The sequence below is a fragment of the Eschrichtius robustus genome, chromosome 10 (genome assembly GCF_028021215.1).
Source record: "Eschrichtius robustus isolate mEscRob2 chromosome 10, mEscRob2.pri, whole genome shotgun sequence".
In the NCBI taxonomy this organism is placed as follows: Eukaryota; Metazoa; Chordata; class Mammalia; order Artiodactyla; family Eschrichtiidae; genus Eschrichtius; species Eschrichtius robustus.
In genome coordinates, this window is record NC_090833.1 from 22,348,853 (window position 1) to 22,366,379 (window position 17,527).

At 39.5% G+C, this 17,527-nt stretch overlaps 1 protein-coding gene across 5 annotated transcripts in view; it reads left to right on the plus strand.

The window, feature by feature from the left end:
- ECPAS (Ecm29 proteasome adaptor and scaffold) overlaps positions 1 to 17,527 on the plus strand; it is a 98,515-nt gene that overhangs the window by 64,418 nt on the left and 16,570 nt on the right. For all 5 annotated transcript variants that reach the window (XM_068553826.1, XM_068553825.1, XM_068553827.1 and 2 more), the window contains 15 exons: positions 344 to 478; positions 1,290 to 1,452; positions 1,899 to 2,071; positions 3,252 to 3,353; positions 6,485 to 6,608; positions 7,898 to 8,043; positions 8,478 to 8,532; positions 9,240 to 9,354; positions 10,034 to 10,102; positions 11,358 to 11,475; positions 11,745 to 11,912; positions 14,270 to 14,349; positions 14,958 to 15,063; positions 15,831 to 15,878; positions 16,713 to 16,834. In XM_068553826.1, the coding sequence (XP_068409927.1) occupies positions 344 to 478; positions 1,290 to 1,452; positions 1,899 to 2,071; positions 3,252 to 3,353; positions 6,485 to 6,608; positions 7,898 to 8,043; positions 8,478 to 8,532; positions 9,240 to 9,354; positions 10,034 to 10,102; positions 11,358 to 11,475; positions 11,745 to 11,912; positions 14,270 to 14,349; positions 14,958 to 15,063; positions 15,831 to 15,878; positions 16,713 to 16,834 (1,724 nt within the window). The remainder of the gene's footprint in view (positions 1 to 343; positions 479 to 1,289; positions 1,453 to 1,898; positions 2,072 to 3,251; positions 3,354 to 6,484; positions 6,609 to 7,897; positions 8,044 to 8,477; positions 8,533 to 9,239; positions 9,355 to 10,033; positions 10,103 to 11,357; positions 11,476 to 11,744; positions 11,913 to 14,269; positions 14,350 to 14,957; positions 15,064 to 15,830; positions 15,879 to 16,712; positions 16,835 to 17,527) is intronic.

Consider the following 17,527-nt stretch of genomic DNA (forward strand, 5'->3'; position numbering starts at 1 on the left):
AATCCAGCCACACCCATTTGTTGTCTATGACTGCTTTTGCACTGCAATAGCAGAGCGGAATCATTGCGACAGATTTGGCTCTTTACAGAAAACACATGCTGACCTCTGTTTCAGATCAGCTGTGTATTAATTCCACCTGTTTTATACTTTGTATCTTTGATGAAAATGCACATAAGATTTTGGTCTATACCTCTGCTTTTATTTTGTTTTAAAATAATAGCTTGTTGTGTTCTTTTCTCATAGTTACCAATAGATGGAACATTGTAATGTTTTAAATGTTAGACGTTGTCAGCAGGGAGATGATCATATGTTATGTGTGTATTTCTTTTTCTGCACCGCTCAGAGTCTGATGAATAGCAGTAAAGAAGAGATGCGTGAACTGGCAGCATTGTTTTATTCTGTGGTGGTATCTACAGTGTCAGGAAACGAGTTGAAGTCAATGATAGAACAGCTTATAAAGACTACAAAAGACAATCATGTATGTTATCAGTTTTGTCTTTATCCTTTTTTGTGGGAAATAGTTTTACAAAAGCATCTAATATATTTTTAGTTTTTGTGTTCTCATTTGTAAAACGAACTCATAAATTTCTTGCCTTTATGACTGTAAAGATTAAATGAGATAGATAATACATGGATTCAGTCAGTTCAGTCAACAAATTTTGAGTGCCTTGTGTCTCATAGGCATTGTTTTAAGTGCTACGAATACGGCAGGGAGTGGATACATGAGAAGCTTTAGTAGTGCTTGGTGCTCAGAAATGTTAGTTCCTTTTTTCTTCCCTATCTACTGCCACCTCTCATTGTACCTGTCCCGTTAGGAAACACTGTTGAAACCATGTGCTTTCAAATATTTTATTTGCATTTGGAGGTTTTAGCCGTTAGAAATAGGATCTGTTCATTGTATTTTGTTGGCAGTAGAGGGAAATTATGCTTGAAAGTTATGACGGTATATTTACCTAAGTGTTATTTATAAGCTAGAAGAAAGTGTGGGTGCTTATAAGAGCATGCAATGGAATCACCTCACCCAGAGTTGGAGTTGGGTATGGGATTAGGGAATCTAAATCCAAGTGAGTCAGGACTCAGCTTAACTTCTCAGAATTCTGTGTTTGAAACTCAAGTTTTCTCTTGTTCCCTAGCCGATTTATTAACATCCAGTGGAGCCTCACATGATCACTTTATTCTTTAGCCTTATATTTTATTGGGGAGATGACTGTAGTAAACACACAGTTATTTCATTGCATTCACACACGTGTGAGAGAGACAGACATACGGTATTGTGTTGTTAAATCCAGAGCCCGGAGATACAGCACGGATCCTTGCTTGCATTGGGATTCACAGTAGGAAGATATTTGGCTAAGAAGAAAATGAAAATGGCAGAGCAGCAAGACGTGGAGACAAATGCTGATTTTCTGCCCGAACAAGAGGAACTCATTCAGAGTGCCACAGAAACTATCGGTAATTAATGTGTTTATGCGGATTTGGATGTCAGCATAAGTAGGTTACAATTTTTTTGAATTAGGTTAAAATTTATCGTAACATTTTAATTTCTTTTTATAGCATTGCACTCTAAATACACGAGCTTTTTCACAAAATCTTGATGCTAAATAAATTCTGTGTTTTTAATAACAATGCAAGTACTCTAGTTTTTCTCTCTATATTTTTTCTATATGTTTCTATTTAACAGAGATGATTCCATTATGGGAAAAAATGTAAACATTAAGAAAGGACATGACTCTGGTGTTTTATTACTAAAGAAATGCTAACAAATTATCAACTGGAAAATATGTTATAGACTTTGATTTTGGTTTGCTGTCTTTAAAAAAATCTTGAGTACATTGCTGGTTGCTTTGGATTCCAGGGGTAATGATATAAAATTATCTTTTGTCTAAATGTGTTTACAGGCTCATTTTTGGACAGTACATCACCCCTCCTGGCAATTGCTGCCTGTACAGCCTTGGGTGAAATTGGCAGAAATGGTCCACTCCCAATCCCCAGTGAGGGATCTGGCTTTACTAAGTTGCATCTTGTGGAAAGCCTGCTAAATAGAATACCCTCCAGTAAAGAAACAAATAAGGCAAGTCTTTTCCTTTTATCCTTCTCTTCTGAAATTCTTTCCATTCATAGGTAAATAAATGAGTAAAAACAGAATCATAGTCAGGATAGATGGCATTACAGCTGGAGGAGGGATTGAATGTGAAAAAGAATGATAAAGAAGAAAGTCTAGGTGACTGTTTAATTTTGAGTTGGGGATGATTTGTGCACCGCTTTTGTGTGTATACCATATGACCCAGTTACTCCAATTTAGGCCCATAACTGTTAAGATTTGGGTAAATATTAAATGTATCAGGTAATTCTTTTGTCATGCAAAAGGGGGGTAATAAAGTGTTAAATAGTTTTACGATTTTTGTAATTTCAGACCAAATCTAAATCTTAACTTCCTATACCTAGTTTGGTTTTAAGAAGTCTGGGCATTAGTAAGCAGTGTGAGTAATCTCTGAGGAAAAGGACACTTATGGTTTTTTTAGTTTTAGATAAAAACTTTCATAGACTTTAAAAATTTTCTTTGGGATAAGAACACCTCAGTATTGAAGTATAAGGTGATTTAATGAACAGAAGAATCAGCTTACTACAAGTTTAATAAATATGTAATTTTATTCTTGATCTAGCTACTATTTAAAACTTTCTGAGATCACAGTAGTTTTTATTAGCTGTTAGCAACTAGTCATTACCGTCCATTGTTGAGCACTTGCAATCTGCCAAGCATATGCTGAGTGCTTCACATGCATTAATTAATTGAATCCCCAGAAGATCTAGTGAAGGTAGGTACAATTGTCATCTCTATTTTCCGAGGTGAGGAAATAGTGTCACAGAGAGGTGAAGTAACTTGCCTGAGGTCACACAGTTGTAAAGGCTATTAAAATGGTCGAGCTGTGACTTGATCTTAGGTCCTCTGGGCCCAGAATCTACATTTATAACTGTTACAGCTTGTAGGATAATGAACTAGTTAAAGACTTTGTTCTTCCTTCTTCTGCAGCTGTGGACCCTTAATGAACTCAGTTTTATGTCTTTCTACCTCCAATGTCTTCTAGACATAATTCTGTAAAATTGGATACTTAAAAAAAAAATTGTGCTGATGCATTAGTTAGACAGACTCCCCCTCCCTGCTTTCTCATTTTGGAAACATTTTTTCTGGGACCAAGCTGTTATATACTTCATTTAAAAAAAAAAAAAAAAAAAATTCTGTGTTCTTCCAGATGAAAGAAAGAGCTATCCAAACACTGGGATATTTTCCAGTTGGGGATGGAGATTTTCCTCACCAGAAACTCCTCTTGCAAGGTCTGATGGATTCTGTGGAGGTATTTATATTGCTATCTGGTTGTTAGTCATTCAAACAAAAGGCATTTTTCTTAACTTGGAACTTTGCATGCTGTGAGGTTTTAAATTAAAACTTTATTCATTTATTCACCAAGTACTTACTGAGTACCAGCTGTGGGCCCATCACTGTGGTAATCATAGCATTGACTAAATCACCTCTGTGGGGAAGTTCTTTTCTCATGATTTTTGAAAAAATAAATTTATTTATTTATTTATTATTTTTGGCTGTGTTGGGTCTTTGTTGCTGTGCACAGGCTGTCTCTAGTTGCGGCGAGCGGGAGCTACTCTTCGTTGCGGTACACGGGCTTCTCATTGCGGTGGCTTCTCTTGTTGTGGAGCACGGGCTCTAGAGTCCATGGGCTTCAGTAGATGTGGCGTGTGGGCTCTAGAGTGCAGGCTCAGTAGTTGTGGGTCGCGGGCTCTAGGGCACAGGCTCAGTAGTTGTGGTACACGGGCTTAGTTGCTCCGCGGCATGTGGGATCTTCCTGGACCAGGGCTCGAACCCGTGTCCCCTGCATTGGCAGGCGGATTCTTAACCACTGCGCCACCAGGGAAGCCCTTCTCATCATTTTTGAGTAAAGCGTGGTGCAGTGTAGGTAGAAGGGGAAATGTACCCATTCAGCTAGATGTGGGGAGTGGGTGCCAGTATTCTGGTTGCCCTTGAGTCTGATGACTTCGCTTCTGTCTTCTAGATAAATGTTCAGTGTGGTGGAGAAGACCTATAAGTAGACAACTGCTAGCCAATATGATGAGTGACCTAACACAGTCTGATGTGGCCCCTGACTGGGCCTTGCTTCTTGTCACTTACTCACCAGCCACTTTTGTTCACCAGCCTCTTAGTCTTTCTTTGCTCTGAGCTTTTGAAAGACCCATGCTTCCTTCTTTCTCAGTTTGTTGCTATAGCTCTTTGAAAAGTTTCCTGACCCTTCAGACTCGAGTAGATTCTTTATTTATTTGTGCTTTCATGCAGCTCCGTACTTTTCTTCACAACATTCATCACAGTTGCTAATTGCCCACTAGGCTGAAGGCAAAGTCTGTTTTGCAGCCCCATCCTCACCCCCTTATACAACAGGGGCCTGGCAGCGTAATTGGTAGTAGCAGGACCTCAAACATTTTTGGAAGAGTAGCTGAATGAGGAGATGTTTGCGTGTAAGGCAGTGGACTCACGAAGGCGGGCGTGAGCACTTCTGTCTGGGGGAGCTGGTGCACGTTTTTTGGTGGCAAAGTCGCTGCTGGGCCTTGAAGGAAGAGAGGGAGGAGAGGGGAGAGCTGTGGTTGAGGAATAAGGCAGCTGAGTGATAGAGCCGACATTAGGATTCAGGTCTCTGGATTCTTGAGGGAGTATTTTTAAGGTGAAATTTTTTGACAAGAAATTATAACCATATCTCATTCTCCCTGGATGTCACTGACATTGTAATGTCTTGGGGAAAAGCTTGTGATGTCTCCTTTCTCATCTTTTTTCTTCTTATATATCTATGGTAGAGATGGGTTTCTTCCAGTTTTGTTTAAATGAATGAAGGTTTGTCTCGGTTCTTAACTTGCTACTGAAGACATTATTTTAAGAGTTTAGAAGTACAGAGCTATATGAAAAGCTTGAAACATGCTAGAGAGACTGAAGGAGGAGAATTTTAAAAAAGCAGGAATCAAGAGAAGCAAAATATCTTCACAGTCATCTAGGACAAAGTTCTAAAGGCTTTTTTTGTTGTTGTTTCTTTTAACTTTTTATTATGGAAAATTTCAAACATGCACAGAAGTAGAGAGAATAATAATATAATGATCCCTATTTACCCACTCTTTATTTCTAGAATATTTAAAGCAAAATCTGGATATCATCTTCACAAATAGAGTTAGGGAGTTTTGTTTTTGTTTGTGATACCAACTATGTTGTTATTAACATGTAAACTTGTAAAAACAGGCACATAAAATGACTCCCTAATATGGGATCCTCTGTGTTGAGGTAACCTTTTCTCAGCTTAGAGTTGCCAAGAGAAACTTTTGACCAGGAAAGCTGTAGGACTGAAGCCTTCAAATACTTTTTATCAGAGTAGGAAGTGTGCGGTATCAGCACTTAACACCTCAGCAAGCCTAGAGCATTTAGTTGATTGAGCTTGGAAATGGCTAGACTGTTGTCTGTATGCTTTACAGTGTTCTCCCAAAAGGCCCATATTCCCATACCCCTCATATTCTCTGTTCTTCATTCTCTTCTTACTCTCCTATTCTTAATTCTTTTCTGGTTCCCAGCAAACATTAGAGGAAAATGCCAAAGGGAGCTGAGGCTGGCCCAATTCCATATTAGTCAGTGATTCATAATTGTGAGATGTGTCAATTTCTAAATCTGATTTTAAAAACTTGAGTATGTATAGTTCAGAATATTTTAAACTTTTGATTTTTGAAACAATTCCAAATTTACAGTGTGGTTGTCAGAATAATGTAAAGAACTCCTGTATACCCTTTATCCAGACTTACCAAATTATAGTATTTTACCACGTTTGCTTTGTCATTCTCTGGGTTTTTTTCTGAACCATTTGAGAGGAACTTGCAGATATCATGTAACTTAAGCGTGCAGAGAGGAGGTGTTAGTAAATGATAAAGGCCGCTGTTCAGGGTGCAGTTACTACCAATCAAGTGTCTACTAGATGCTTTATGTACGTTAACCTCGTTTAATCCCTATGGGCCTGTCGAGGTGGATGATGGTATTATGTATGCTCATGTTACAAGTGACAAAGTTGAGTCTCAGAGTTTAAATAAGTGTATGTAGCTGGTGAGAAACAGAATTTCTACCAAGACCCGTATGGCTTCACAGTCCATGCCCTTCTCCCCCAAGTAAATGGTTCCATTCTTCCAAAGATTAAAAATCCCTGCTTAGTGGTTCCCTGCTGAGGGGGAAGGGTGCAACACAGACTTGGGAAAAGATCCTCAAGTCATTCTTGGGTTCTCCGTTCCCTCACCCTGCCTCACTTTCCAACCATCCCGTTAGCTGAGAGCATTGCAGGCAAAAGAGTAAAAAAACAAAGCATGCCGAGAAACGAGACAGTAAGCAGCTTTTTTGTGGAAATGGATGTTTTTGGGCAATGTTCTCTCTGACTCCTGACTTTTGTCCCCTTCATTGCAGGCCAAGCAGATAGAACTTCAGTTCACTATCGGCGAAGCCATCACCAGTGCTGCGATAGGAACTAGTTCCGTGGCCGCCCGGGATGCCTGGCTGGTGACTGAAGAAGAATATACGCCCCCTGCCGGTACCATATAGTCAGCTAATCGGTTTATTACCACCAAGTAACCCTCTTCTGTTCTTGTTATCACCTTTGAGCAAAAGAAAAAAATGTATACATTCCATTTTAACTCTCTTTCCAATATTTATATATGTCTTATCAGCTTGGCTCAGTCAAGAAAGATAGTTGGTTAAAGGAGACTGAGCACAAAATGAACGAGAACTGTTTCTTTAGTCCTTTGGCAAGCAGGCAGGGGAGTTAGCTATCGATTACCTTCAGACTTGTGCTCTATTCGTGAGGATTGGTGTGTTTAGCCAGTGTTAGAGGTTGAGGCCTAGCGGTTTCCAAGTTTTGTGTCCCCTAATCCTTTATCACACAGTGCAGGTCGTGCAGCAGGTGTCTCTTCACTAAGTCACTCTGGCTTTTAGTGACCACATGGGTGAAGGGGCATGCGTTTTCTGACGACATGTTACAGGTACTGTGATTTCACACGTTTCGTGTGCCGTGAACATCCTGCAGGGCACAGGATGGCTCTCCACAGCAGAGTGTCCTGCCGACCTCAGTAATGCCGAGGTTGAGGAACTCTGAAGTGACAGAGGAAAGGAGAACAATGGCGTAGTAGCTGGAGGAGGAAAGTGAGGTTAATAGAGGTTGGTTTGCCTGTTAGTGTTTAGATGGAGGTGGGAAGGATACGGTAGAGAAAGAGAGATTGCTGACACTAGAGAGAATGGGGATAATTTAAAAAAATTAAGACAAAACTAATACAACATCTTAAATTAACTATGCTCCAATAAAAGTTTAAAAATTTAAAAACAAATAAATAAAAAAAAATATTTATTTTAAAAACTCCATGTGCAGTTAAGGTCTAAAAGGAAATATAAAGGAAGAAAAATATTTTTTTTTCCTGCTGTCACTGTTTAAATGAGTAAAATTACATTAATCATATGGGTATTAAAAAAACTTAAGACAGTTTTTTAAAAAGAGAAGTTTTAGGTTCAGAGCAACATTAAGAGGAAGGTGCAGAGGTTTCCCACACCCTCTACCCCTACGCATGCCTAGCCTCCCCCATGATGGTGATAATTTTTCATTCTAGGGAGCTAAAGTTAATCTGAGTACCTTTGAAAGGTTATTTAGTTTATGCTAGGTTCTGAAATGAATGATTATCAATTCCTTCAATTTATTTAAACACCTTAGTCATTTAGATCTTAATAGGTGGTAGGATTGTTGTATTGAGTAAATGTTGATTAAAATTTAATCTTTTTCAGGAAGCCCTATTCAGTTATTTTAATTGCTTCTTATTCTTTCCCTTTCCCTAGGAGCTAAAGTTAATGATGTGGTCCCCTGGGTGTTGGATGTGATTTTAAATAAACATATCATCAGCTCCAACCCACATGTGAGGCAAGCAGCCTGCATCTGGCTCCTTTCCCTTGTGAGGAAGCTCAGTACCCATAAAGAAGTGAAGGTGAGCCATTCTGTAAATGTGATCCAGCTCTGTTGGAAACTGTTTATGAAATATTTATAATAGAAAGGTGGTAGGAAGGGAAGTGTATGAGGGTGAGGGCCACTAACCAGTAACACGTATTTTGAAATAAGCTATACGTGAAGGAATGAAGGATGGTACCTGATATATATGGGCTGGAAGATGATTCTTAAGTTGAAGGTACAATGTCTGAGGAAGTGGTGAGGATGGGGAGGCTCAGACTGTGTGCGATAGACCACCTGTAAGTGCTACAACCTTCAGGTAATTTGGCCACCTTCGAAGATGAGAGCACAACAGGGTTTGTGACTGCCTCTGGTCGTAAGACTTCACAGGGGTTGTGTACCCTGAGAGCAAGATTTTCATTCTCCCAAGGAGGTAGAGTTTCAGTGTTCTGAATGCCTTTTTTCTTCTTTCAGTCTCATCTTAAAGAAATTCAGAGTGCATTTGTTTCTGTTTTGTCAGAAAATGATGGTAAGTAATCGGTAAATATTTGATTTCCAAACTTCTTTAAACTTGTATTTTAAATTTTGAAAAATCTGGAGTAATGAACATAAAAGAAGGCTACAGGAAACTTGATTCTTAATGTATTTATTTATTAATTAGATCATTTATTCATTAGATCAGTTTTGCATTTAAAAGTGGGGCCGAGGCCTTCTTTAACATTCGTACTTGTACCAAATAATAGCTTTCTTCTACTGATACTTAGAATTCCTTTTCTCTTTGTGATTTAAGCCAGGAGAGAGTGAAAATATTTGTGTTAGACATTTAAATAGTAGTTTTGTTTTATTAATTGTTTTAAACATGTGGTCTAATGTTGACTTTCCATTTAAAAAATTACATGTGGGCGTCCTGAAATCCTGTGATTACCTCTCATGTGTGCAATGTGCATCCATTGACCCTTTGTCACCATGCACTGCACACTAAGGCCCAGCAGGGTTGACTTGGTTTGTGAGTTGGATCTTCTGTGAATGTAGTTCTCATTTACAGAGACTTGCTGGTGTCATGTCCACTCAGATGATTTAGTATGTTTTTAACAAAATAGGCAGGTTGATTATGTTTTCATATCTTTACTTTGATATCATTTTGGGTTAATGTTACAAGTCTAAATTTTTTTTTACTTGATGGCCAGAGGACAAATTTTTCTTAAAAGAATATTGTTTTGTCTGACTTCTGTGTAGAACTTAGCCAAGATGTTGCCTCAAAAGGCCTTGGGTTGGTGTATGAACTGGGCAATGAACAAGATCAACAGGAGTTGGTTTCTACTCTTGTAGAAACACTGATGACTGGCAAAAGGTACAGTGAACTTGAAAATTTCAGATTTGAACACACAGGACAAGTTTTGCGCATACTGAGAATATGAAGTGGAAGAAGGAAAGTTCAGCTTGTGATTTTCCTGTTTATTAAGCCTTTTCTAAATTGCAAGTCATCGATTGTTATGCTGTGGATAGCAGTTTAATTATCCAGTGTATACTGTTTAGAAAGTAAACTAAACTACTGTTTAGAAACAGGCAAGTAATTCAGGCTTTGAAAATTGAATGATCTTGGGACAGGTAAAGCATTGGATTACAGAAGTACCGTAATTACTGTTGGCTAAATGGAATGAAGATGTGGAGAGGAAGCATGTCACGCAAGTCCGATCTGTGAAGAGGAAGAGGGGGGCAGTCATTCTCGTTATTGGTTGCTGTTTTATGTTACCTTCCTTGTAGGAAGAATAGTTCTCAATGTGTGACCACATTTAATTCAGTGTAACTTTATGTGGGATGTCTTTTATATCTATTTGTTCTTCCTAGGCTTCATTTTACAAAATTCTCTGGCTGATGGGAAGGGTTAGTTGACTTTTACATCTTGCACACTGTAGATACTTGATAGGGAATTTGATTTTATAAGTTTACAGATGAAATGTATGCATTAGTTGAATGGTGGTATGAAAATTTTGAGGCTAATTTAAATTCTTGGTGTTGTTTTCGTTTAGAGCTAAGCATGAAGTTTCTGGAGAGACAGTGGTGTTTCAAGGGGGAGGCCTTGGCAAAACCCCTGATGGGTAAGTGTGCCAGATCCATTGATCAGTCACTGTAGACATCTTCTCTCCGTTGGAAAGGGTGCTCACCAGGTTGATTTCCACCCTCGTGGGAGGTGTTGTGTGTTAGTGGAAGAAGAAAATGTCAGTGAAAAAACCTAGTGTTTTAGATCGGGTTTCCTGTGGGAACAGACTGAGATGGAGGTGTGTATGCTGGAAGTTTATTGAAGGGTGCCTGGGGTCGTCACCCTGGGGGAGTGAGGAGGCAGGACAGGTCCGGTGGCCGAGGAGGAGCTGAACTGCTGCCCCCGCTTACGAGATCGTGACCCGTCAAGGAGCTCTGGGACTGGGCTGGGAGGGCCTGCAGGGAGGTCCTGCTCTATGTCCCCTCCTCAGGTCTTTTCACCGCCTCAGTGACTAGCCATTGGTGGCGGGCTGCTCTCGGGGAGGACCTGACCTTGGACTGAGGGCAGTTCTGTCAGCTCCCAGCCAGTGGGTCCTCAGGGAGGAATCAGCACCCACTGCACCTAGTTTTTTTGGGGGGGCGTCTCTACTTGGTGCTTTGGAGTCCGCCAACTTGGCATTTCAAATTAATTCGTAGAGCCTTACCTCTTTTGTCTTATCATTATTCCATCATGGTTATGCTGTTGCTTTTCCTCTGAAAACCCTCAGGTCCAGCTGCAGCTTGCTGGGCCTTGCTGGGGAGTCCCCAGAGCCCTGCCTCAGGCTGTCTCTCCCGTAGCTCCGTGTTTTCACACTGAAGTTGTTTCATTCCGCTTATCCTCCCTCTAGACTCCCTCTGAGTTTTAAAAAAAGTGCACACTTTTCACAAAATAATGAAAAAGATCAGGTAGTTGAGCAAATACAGAGGGACGTTAACAGGACTTGAAGAGGTTATCAGGATTGGGACGCTGTAGCTTAGAAAAGGCGTAGGGAGGACAGAAGTTGTCTTCAGACGGCTCTCTTAGGATCCTGAGAGAGATTGGTGCACAGTGTACTGAAGAATTACTGCTGTCTCCTGAGGTGATGAGGGCTCCACCCCCATGGGCATCACAGGTGCCTTAGGTCATTTACCAGCCATTGCTGAGAACTGAATTAGGCGACTTTTTATATTCTCATCACCCTGGTTCTCTGCCTCTGTGGTAATGAGATAACTCAATATTGGAAATTTAGCAAAAACATAATTTTAAAATGTCCTAGTAATATTGGTAATGTAATTTTTAATAGTCTGGAGGTGGAGAAATACATTACAGCATACTTTTTCATTTTTGTTTTCAAGCCAGGGCCTCTCTACTTACAAGGAGCTTTGTTCTCTGGCAAGTGATCTTAGTCAGCCGGATCTGGTGTATAAATTTATGAATCTAGCCAACCATCACGCAATGTGGAACTCTAGGAAGGTAAGTGGCTATTGCTGGACATTTTATTTTTTTCTTCCCTCCAAATCAAACCTCCTGCATTGGCAGACAGTGACAACTGTTAATGCAATGTGTTTTGTAAAAGTCTGTGATTAGAGAGATCTAGACCACCATATAGCTGCTATTATTGATTGGTAAAGCTGGACACCCAGTAAATCAGGCTCTATTCAGGGACAAGGATAGGAGGAAGAATTTTGTGATATTTAATATGTGGATATTATATCTGAGCCACTTTGTTATTATTTTTTTAGGGTGCTGCTTTTGGTTTTAATGTAATTGCTACCAGAGCTGGAGAGCAGCTAGCTCCTTTCCTGCCTCAACTAGTTCCTCGTCTTTATCGTTATCAGTTTGATCCCAACCTTGGCATTCGACAGGCCATGACAAGTATTTGGAATGCGCTGGTCACTGACAAGTCAATGGCAAGTATCTGTGAACCCTTGTCCCAGATTACACATGGCATGTAAACCCATGCTCATCTTCCTTTCTACTTTGTGTACTTAAATTTGTTTAAACAAGCAGACTTTCTTTCATCCCTTGCTTTCTTCCTTCTTTCAAGGTATCAGAGATGCTCATGGCAACATTTATTGAAATCTCAAAAATGGAAACAATCTAAATGTCCATTGGGTGGATGGTTAAGGAAGTGGCAGTGTATCCACACAAATGGAAAACTGTATGTCGATAGTTAACCACTGATGTAGTGGAGAACAGGTCGTGGTTCTTGCCTTCAAGGAGTTCACATAGTTGGGGAGGTAGATAAGGAATCAGGCAATTACCATATTTGGTTTTTTCTCATCTGGCTGCTTCTCATGTTCTCCTTCACTGTTAGATACGAGGATTTCTCCGGGCTTGCCTCTGAGCACCGTTTACTCTCTCCACTTTCTGTTTTTAGATGAGCTCGTCAGTTCCAGGGCTTATGTGTCATCTTGATTGTGATGGTTCCCAATCTTTACTTCTGGCCCAGGCACGACTTGTGCTCCTGACTTGTCTATCTCACTGCCTGCTTGACGTTGTCACTTGGATGTTGTTTCGAGATACCTTAGACTTAATATGTCCAGAACAGGACTTAAAAAAACAAACTTCCCCCTCTCTTCTCCTCGGCGTTCATTCATTTACCCCAGCTGGGAAACTGGGCATCATCCTTGATTATTGTCTGTCTCACCCTCACCCTCAGTTGAATCCAGTAGCAAATTCTGTTGATTGTACTTCCAAAATATTTCTCCCTCCCTCCTTCCCTCCCTCCCTCCCTCCCTCCTTCCCTCCTTCCCTCCCTCCCTCCCTTCCTTCCCTTCTTCCCTCCTTCCTTTCTTTCTCTCTCTCTTTCTCTCTCTGTTTCTCTCTTTCCTTCTCTCTCTCTCTTTTTCTCGTTCTTTCTTTCTTCCTCCCTTCCTCCCTTCCTTCCACTGTGTGGCTTGCGGGATCTCAGTTCCCTGCCCAGGGATCAAACCCGGGCCCACAGCAGTGAAAGCGCTGCATCTTAACCACTGGATCTCCAGGGAATTCCCTCCAAAGTACTTCTTGAATCTATTCTCTTTTTTCCTAATTCTTCCCTGATGAACAGGTTGTCATCTTTCTCTTCTGTTTGCCTTCTTTCATTTAATTACCAATAGTAAAAGTGATTTTTAAAAATGCAAATTGGATTGCATTTTGGGTTAAAATCCTTTGGTGGCTTCCTAGTTCACTTTAAATAAACCCCATGACCCTTAACTGTGTCTTTCCATGCCTGAGCATGATGCAGTCCTTTCCTCTGTCTCCAGTCTGATGCTGGTAGGCACTGGAGGGTTCCACCTTGAGGGTTCGGTGAGTTCTGTTTGCTCTAGGAGAGTACTTGGTACCACTGGGTCAGCTGAGACCTAATAGGTCGAGTTCAGGGCCCAGGCTTAGGCTCTCAAGATGTGAGTGTCATCTCTGTGTGAGTGGAAGGTGAAGCCACAGATGTGGATGAGATCACTATGGAGACTGTCTAGAGACATGGACATAGAAAGACATCAGTTTCTTAAATCTTAGGTGAGTTATTTCCTCCCTGTCTTGGTTTTCTTAAATGTAAGTGAGGATAACAAAACCTCTCCTACCTACAAGAGTAAAAGTGGAAAAGCCATACGTTTTGAAGTTCTTTGGATTAGCATAAAAAGTGAATCTACTATCGGTGTGTAGTTATTACCAAATGGATAAGTGTATATCAAAACTAAAGAGGCTTAAAAGATTAAATTCGTCTTCATTCTGAACAATCAAATGCTTCTTTATGTGCCAGACGTGGTGCAGGGTGCCAGGGAGGCAAAGACAAGTGAGACACTGTCCCTGCCCTCGAGGTCTCAGTGTGAAGGGGCAGGACAGTTACTGTGCTGTCTGATACAATGCGCTTAAGAAGGTGCCGTGGGAACATAGGGCAGAGTAGGCCAGTCCTGTCTGCGAAGGTGATGCCTGATTTGAATCTTGGACAGCAGGAGATGGAAGAGGTAGAGGTAGTGTGTGCTAGGGAGTGGAGGTGAGACAGGACATATAAGAACTTGGGCGCGAGATGGTCCCAGGAGGGCTTCGTATCCACGCCTGGCTGATTGGACTTTATTCTCACACACTGAGGAAAATAAGAGGATCATGTTTGCATTTCAGGATGATCAGCTGGGCAGCTTTCAGCAACTAAAGTGGGGAGAGAGTTGTGGACTGAGAGGCCTAGGGAGACACTTAGGCTGTTACGTACAGAAACACAGTGTGGTAGAGATGAATCATTTGATTATTGATGGGTTTTGCATTCTCAGTTTTATCCTTTTGCTTTCATTAGGTGGATAAGTATTTGAAGGAAATTCTTCAAGATTTGGTTAAGAATCTAACCAGCAGTATGTGGCGAGTTCGAGAATCCAGGTACCATTTTTGGAAATATAAGACTAGTCAAATAAAACTGAATTTTTTTTCCCTTCAAATTTCCAGGTTTTATACTTTGTGCAAAAGGAATAAGTTAAAACCACTAAAAAGCATATTTCTGGTTGGGTTAGACAGTTAATGATATTTAAGCTCTAGTCAGTGGTTTTCCTAAGTTGTATTAGTTTTTGTAAGTATGAAATAACAGAAGTAGATCACTGTTAAATTAGACATCAAGATACATTTATATACTCTCATGACTTTGTAGGGTAGCATTTATTTATACATATATAATTTATGTTTATTCAGTGCCTGCTATGTGCTTGGCAGTGTGCTAGGCCCTGGAGGTATATTGGTAAGTAAAAAATGATGTATCATCTTAAAGAGATTGTATTATAGTTGTGGGAAATAGACATTTGATGAGTGTACATGCCATATGCCTGTGTTATATTTGAGGCACCAAGAAGAGAGTAGTTATTGCCGTCGTGGGGTCAGGGGGGTTAAGACTAGAAATATAGGCAGAATCCATATTCTTGTTTGATATGAATGTTTCATAGTAAAAGATTGAGCTTTCTAGATCATATATTTGAAAGCAAATTGTTTATTTTCAGCTGTTTAGCTCTGAATGATTTATTGAGAGGAAGACCCCTAGATGACATCATTGATAAACTTCCAGAAATTTGGGAAACTCTATTTAGAGTACAAGATGATATAAAGGTACTATATACATAAATCTGCATTTATTTATAGAATAGCATAAATTGGAATTGTTAAAATATGTATTTACATATTTCAAAATTCAATATCCAGACAATTTTTTTAAAAGACCAGAATTTTCCTCCAAAGTTTCAGTTTTGATGTGTCTGTGAAGTGGCAAGTTTAGGTATCTTTAGATCTAAATTTAATTAAATTAAAAAAAAAAAAAGGGTAACTACTGCCTGATTTTCTTTTAGTAGAGATCTTGTGATGCTGTTGATGAGGAACAAATAACAGTTTAGAAATAATCCAAAATAACTCTACTTAGATCAGCTTCGTAAGTTGGATCAGTCATTCCCAAATAACGTGACCAGTTTCTCTTTTGCCTCGGCAGTCTAAATTTTAGATTTTTCCATCTTACCATTAAAATTAGGCACTTCAGTTTTTTGCTTTATTCATCAGAGATTTTTTTTAAGTCTTTCAGAATCTTCACATAGATCTCTATACATTTGCTTTTATAATACATTTAGTTTCTAAACTGTTATACTTAATATCCATATTTTTGTAAGGTCAAAATAGGTTATATCTAATTTAAAAAATAGTAGTATGGCATGGTAGTATGTTCCTTGACGGGCAAAGAGCCTAGTGAAACACCATTTTTTACCTGGTAATGAAAGTATGATTTTTCACCAATTTGTGTAGATTTGGAGGCAGTTTAAATACACATTTTGGGGTAGATGAGAAGGAAACTCTGACATTGTATAATGTCATATTTTTCTCATTTTTAGGAATCTGTACGAAAAGCAGCAGAACTAGCTCTGAAAACGCTGAGCAAGGTGAAAACTCTTGTCTTATACTGGGGGGTGAAGTGGGGCAGGATTCTATGTGACAGTGAAAATTATGACTTATTTTTTTGTCATATAAAGTGACATTTAGTTGCAGTGTAACTGGCTTCATGTTACAGCCCACTTCTTAACAATGAATGGGAAACTGGTTGCTATTACATTAGAATACTAGTATTTTTAACAAAGTGTGTCTCTGGGCTCTTTAAATGGAGAGCTCTTCTGGGCCTTTATATAAGATAGGACTTTCTCTTGACCCTGAAGTACACATTACATTTAGATCAAGCAACGTCTATTCTCTTTATTATTGCTATGTTTATATGTTAATCTGCCTTTCATACTTATGAGGTTGGCAGCCTTTTTGAAACTGGTTTCCCACTTGAACTTGATTTTGTGGTATATCAGGGCCTTCTAATATATTAGAAGGTTTTAAATCCAAGTGTTTCTTATTCCACATTTGTGTTCTTGACCTCTGTGTTATGCTGCCACCCGAAGTTATTGATGATGATCATGATAATAATACCTTAAGCCTTCCTCAGAGTGCTTTCTAAACATTGTCTCATTTCATCTTCAGCTGTTTCCTGTTTCACAAATTAGAAGACCAAAGCTTAGAAAGTAAAATGCATTACCAAATTTTCTGTTCAATTATTGGCAGACATAAGACTCAATCCCAGATCATGAGATCTTCTTTTTCTTTCTGTGATATCGTAGAAAGTAGAGTCACTTATCCTTTTCTATGGATATAGGAAGTAGGAAGTATTTTGTCAGATGAACACGTTATTGGGTGAGAGATCAGTTTCACTAATTTCCATGCTCTTTGTATGTGAGGTTTGTGTGAAAATGTGTGACCCTGCCAAAGGAGCAGCTGGCCAGAGAACCATTGCTGTCCTTCTGCCCTGCCTTCTGGACAAAGGAGTGATGAGTCCTGTGACAGAAGTTCGAGCCCTCAGGTTTGAATTAGCTGATGAAATTGAATGTATTGGATTTACTTAGTTCTTAGCCACCCAGTAGAAATTGGGTTCCTTTGAATGTTAGATTCTTGAAAGAATGGAAAAATGAGTTGAGGAGAATCCAGTGGGGTGACCCAATAGCAAATGTGAGAAGTGGTGAGTCAGAACATTTTTGCAGAGACGTTCTCATGGGAGCCTTGCTTTTGTCCAGCCTTCTGCCACTCTGCCTCAGCCTTGAGTAAAGTGTGTTATTTTCTTGTTATTGGCCTCTGCCCCCAGCAGGCACATCTTCCTATTCTGCTACGCCTCAGGTCCTTGGGAGCTTGCTTGTTGGTTATACCACTTAGTAATGTTTCACAGATTATTATGTTTAAAATAAACTGTTTACCGCCTGTGAAGTATTCAAGAAGTACACATTTAGATATATATGGCTCTTTTAAGTTAAAATCAGCAGTGAAGGATTCTTTTTTTTTTTTTTTAACTAGAGTGCTATCTGGGAACTTCATCTGTTCTATTTTTTATTTCACTCTTGAAATTAGATCAAATTAATTGTACCAACACTATTTCATGGTAACTAAATAGTTGGTATGGGAAAGCTCTTCTTAGAAGGATTCAGCTAACAAATGCAAAGGAATGATAAAATTAGGATATCACCATTTTGCTATCCTCAGTAAGATAATCCAGGTAATGATC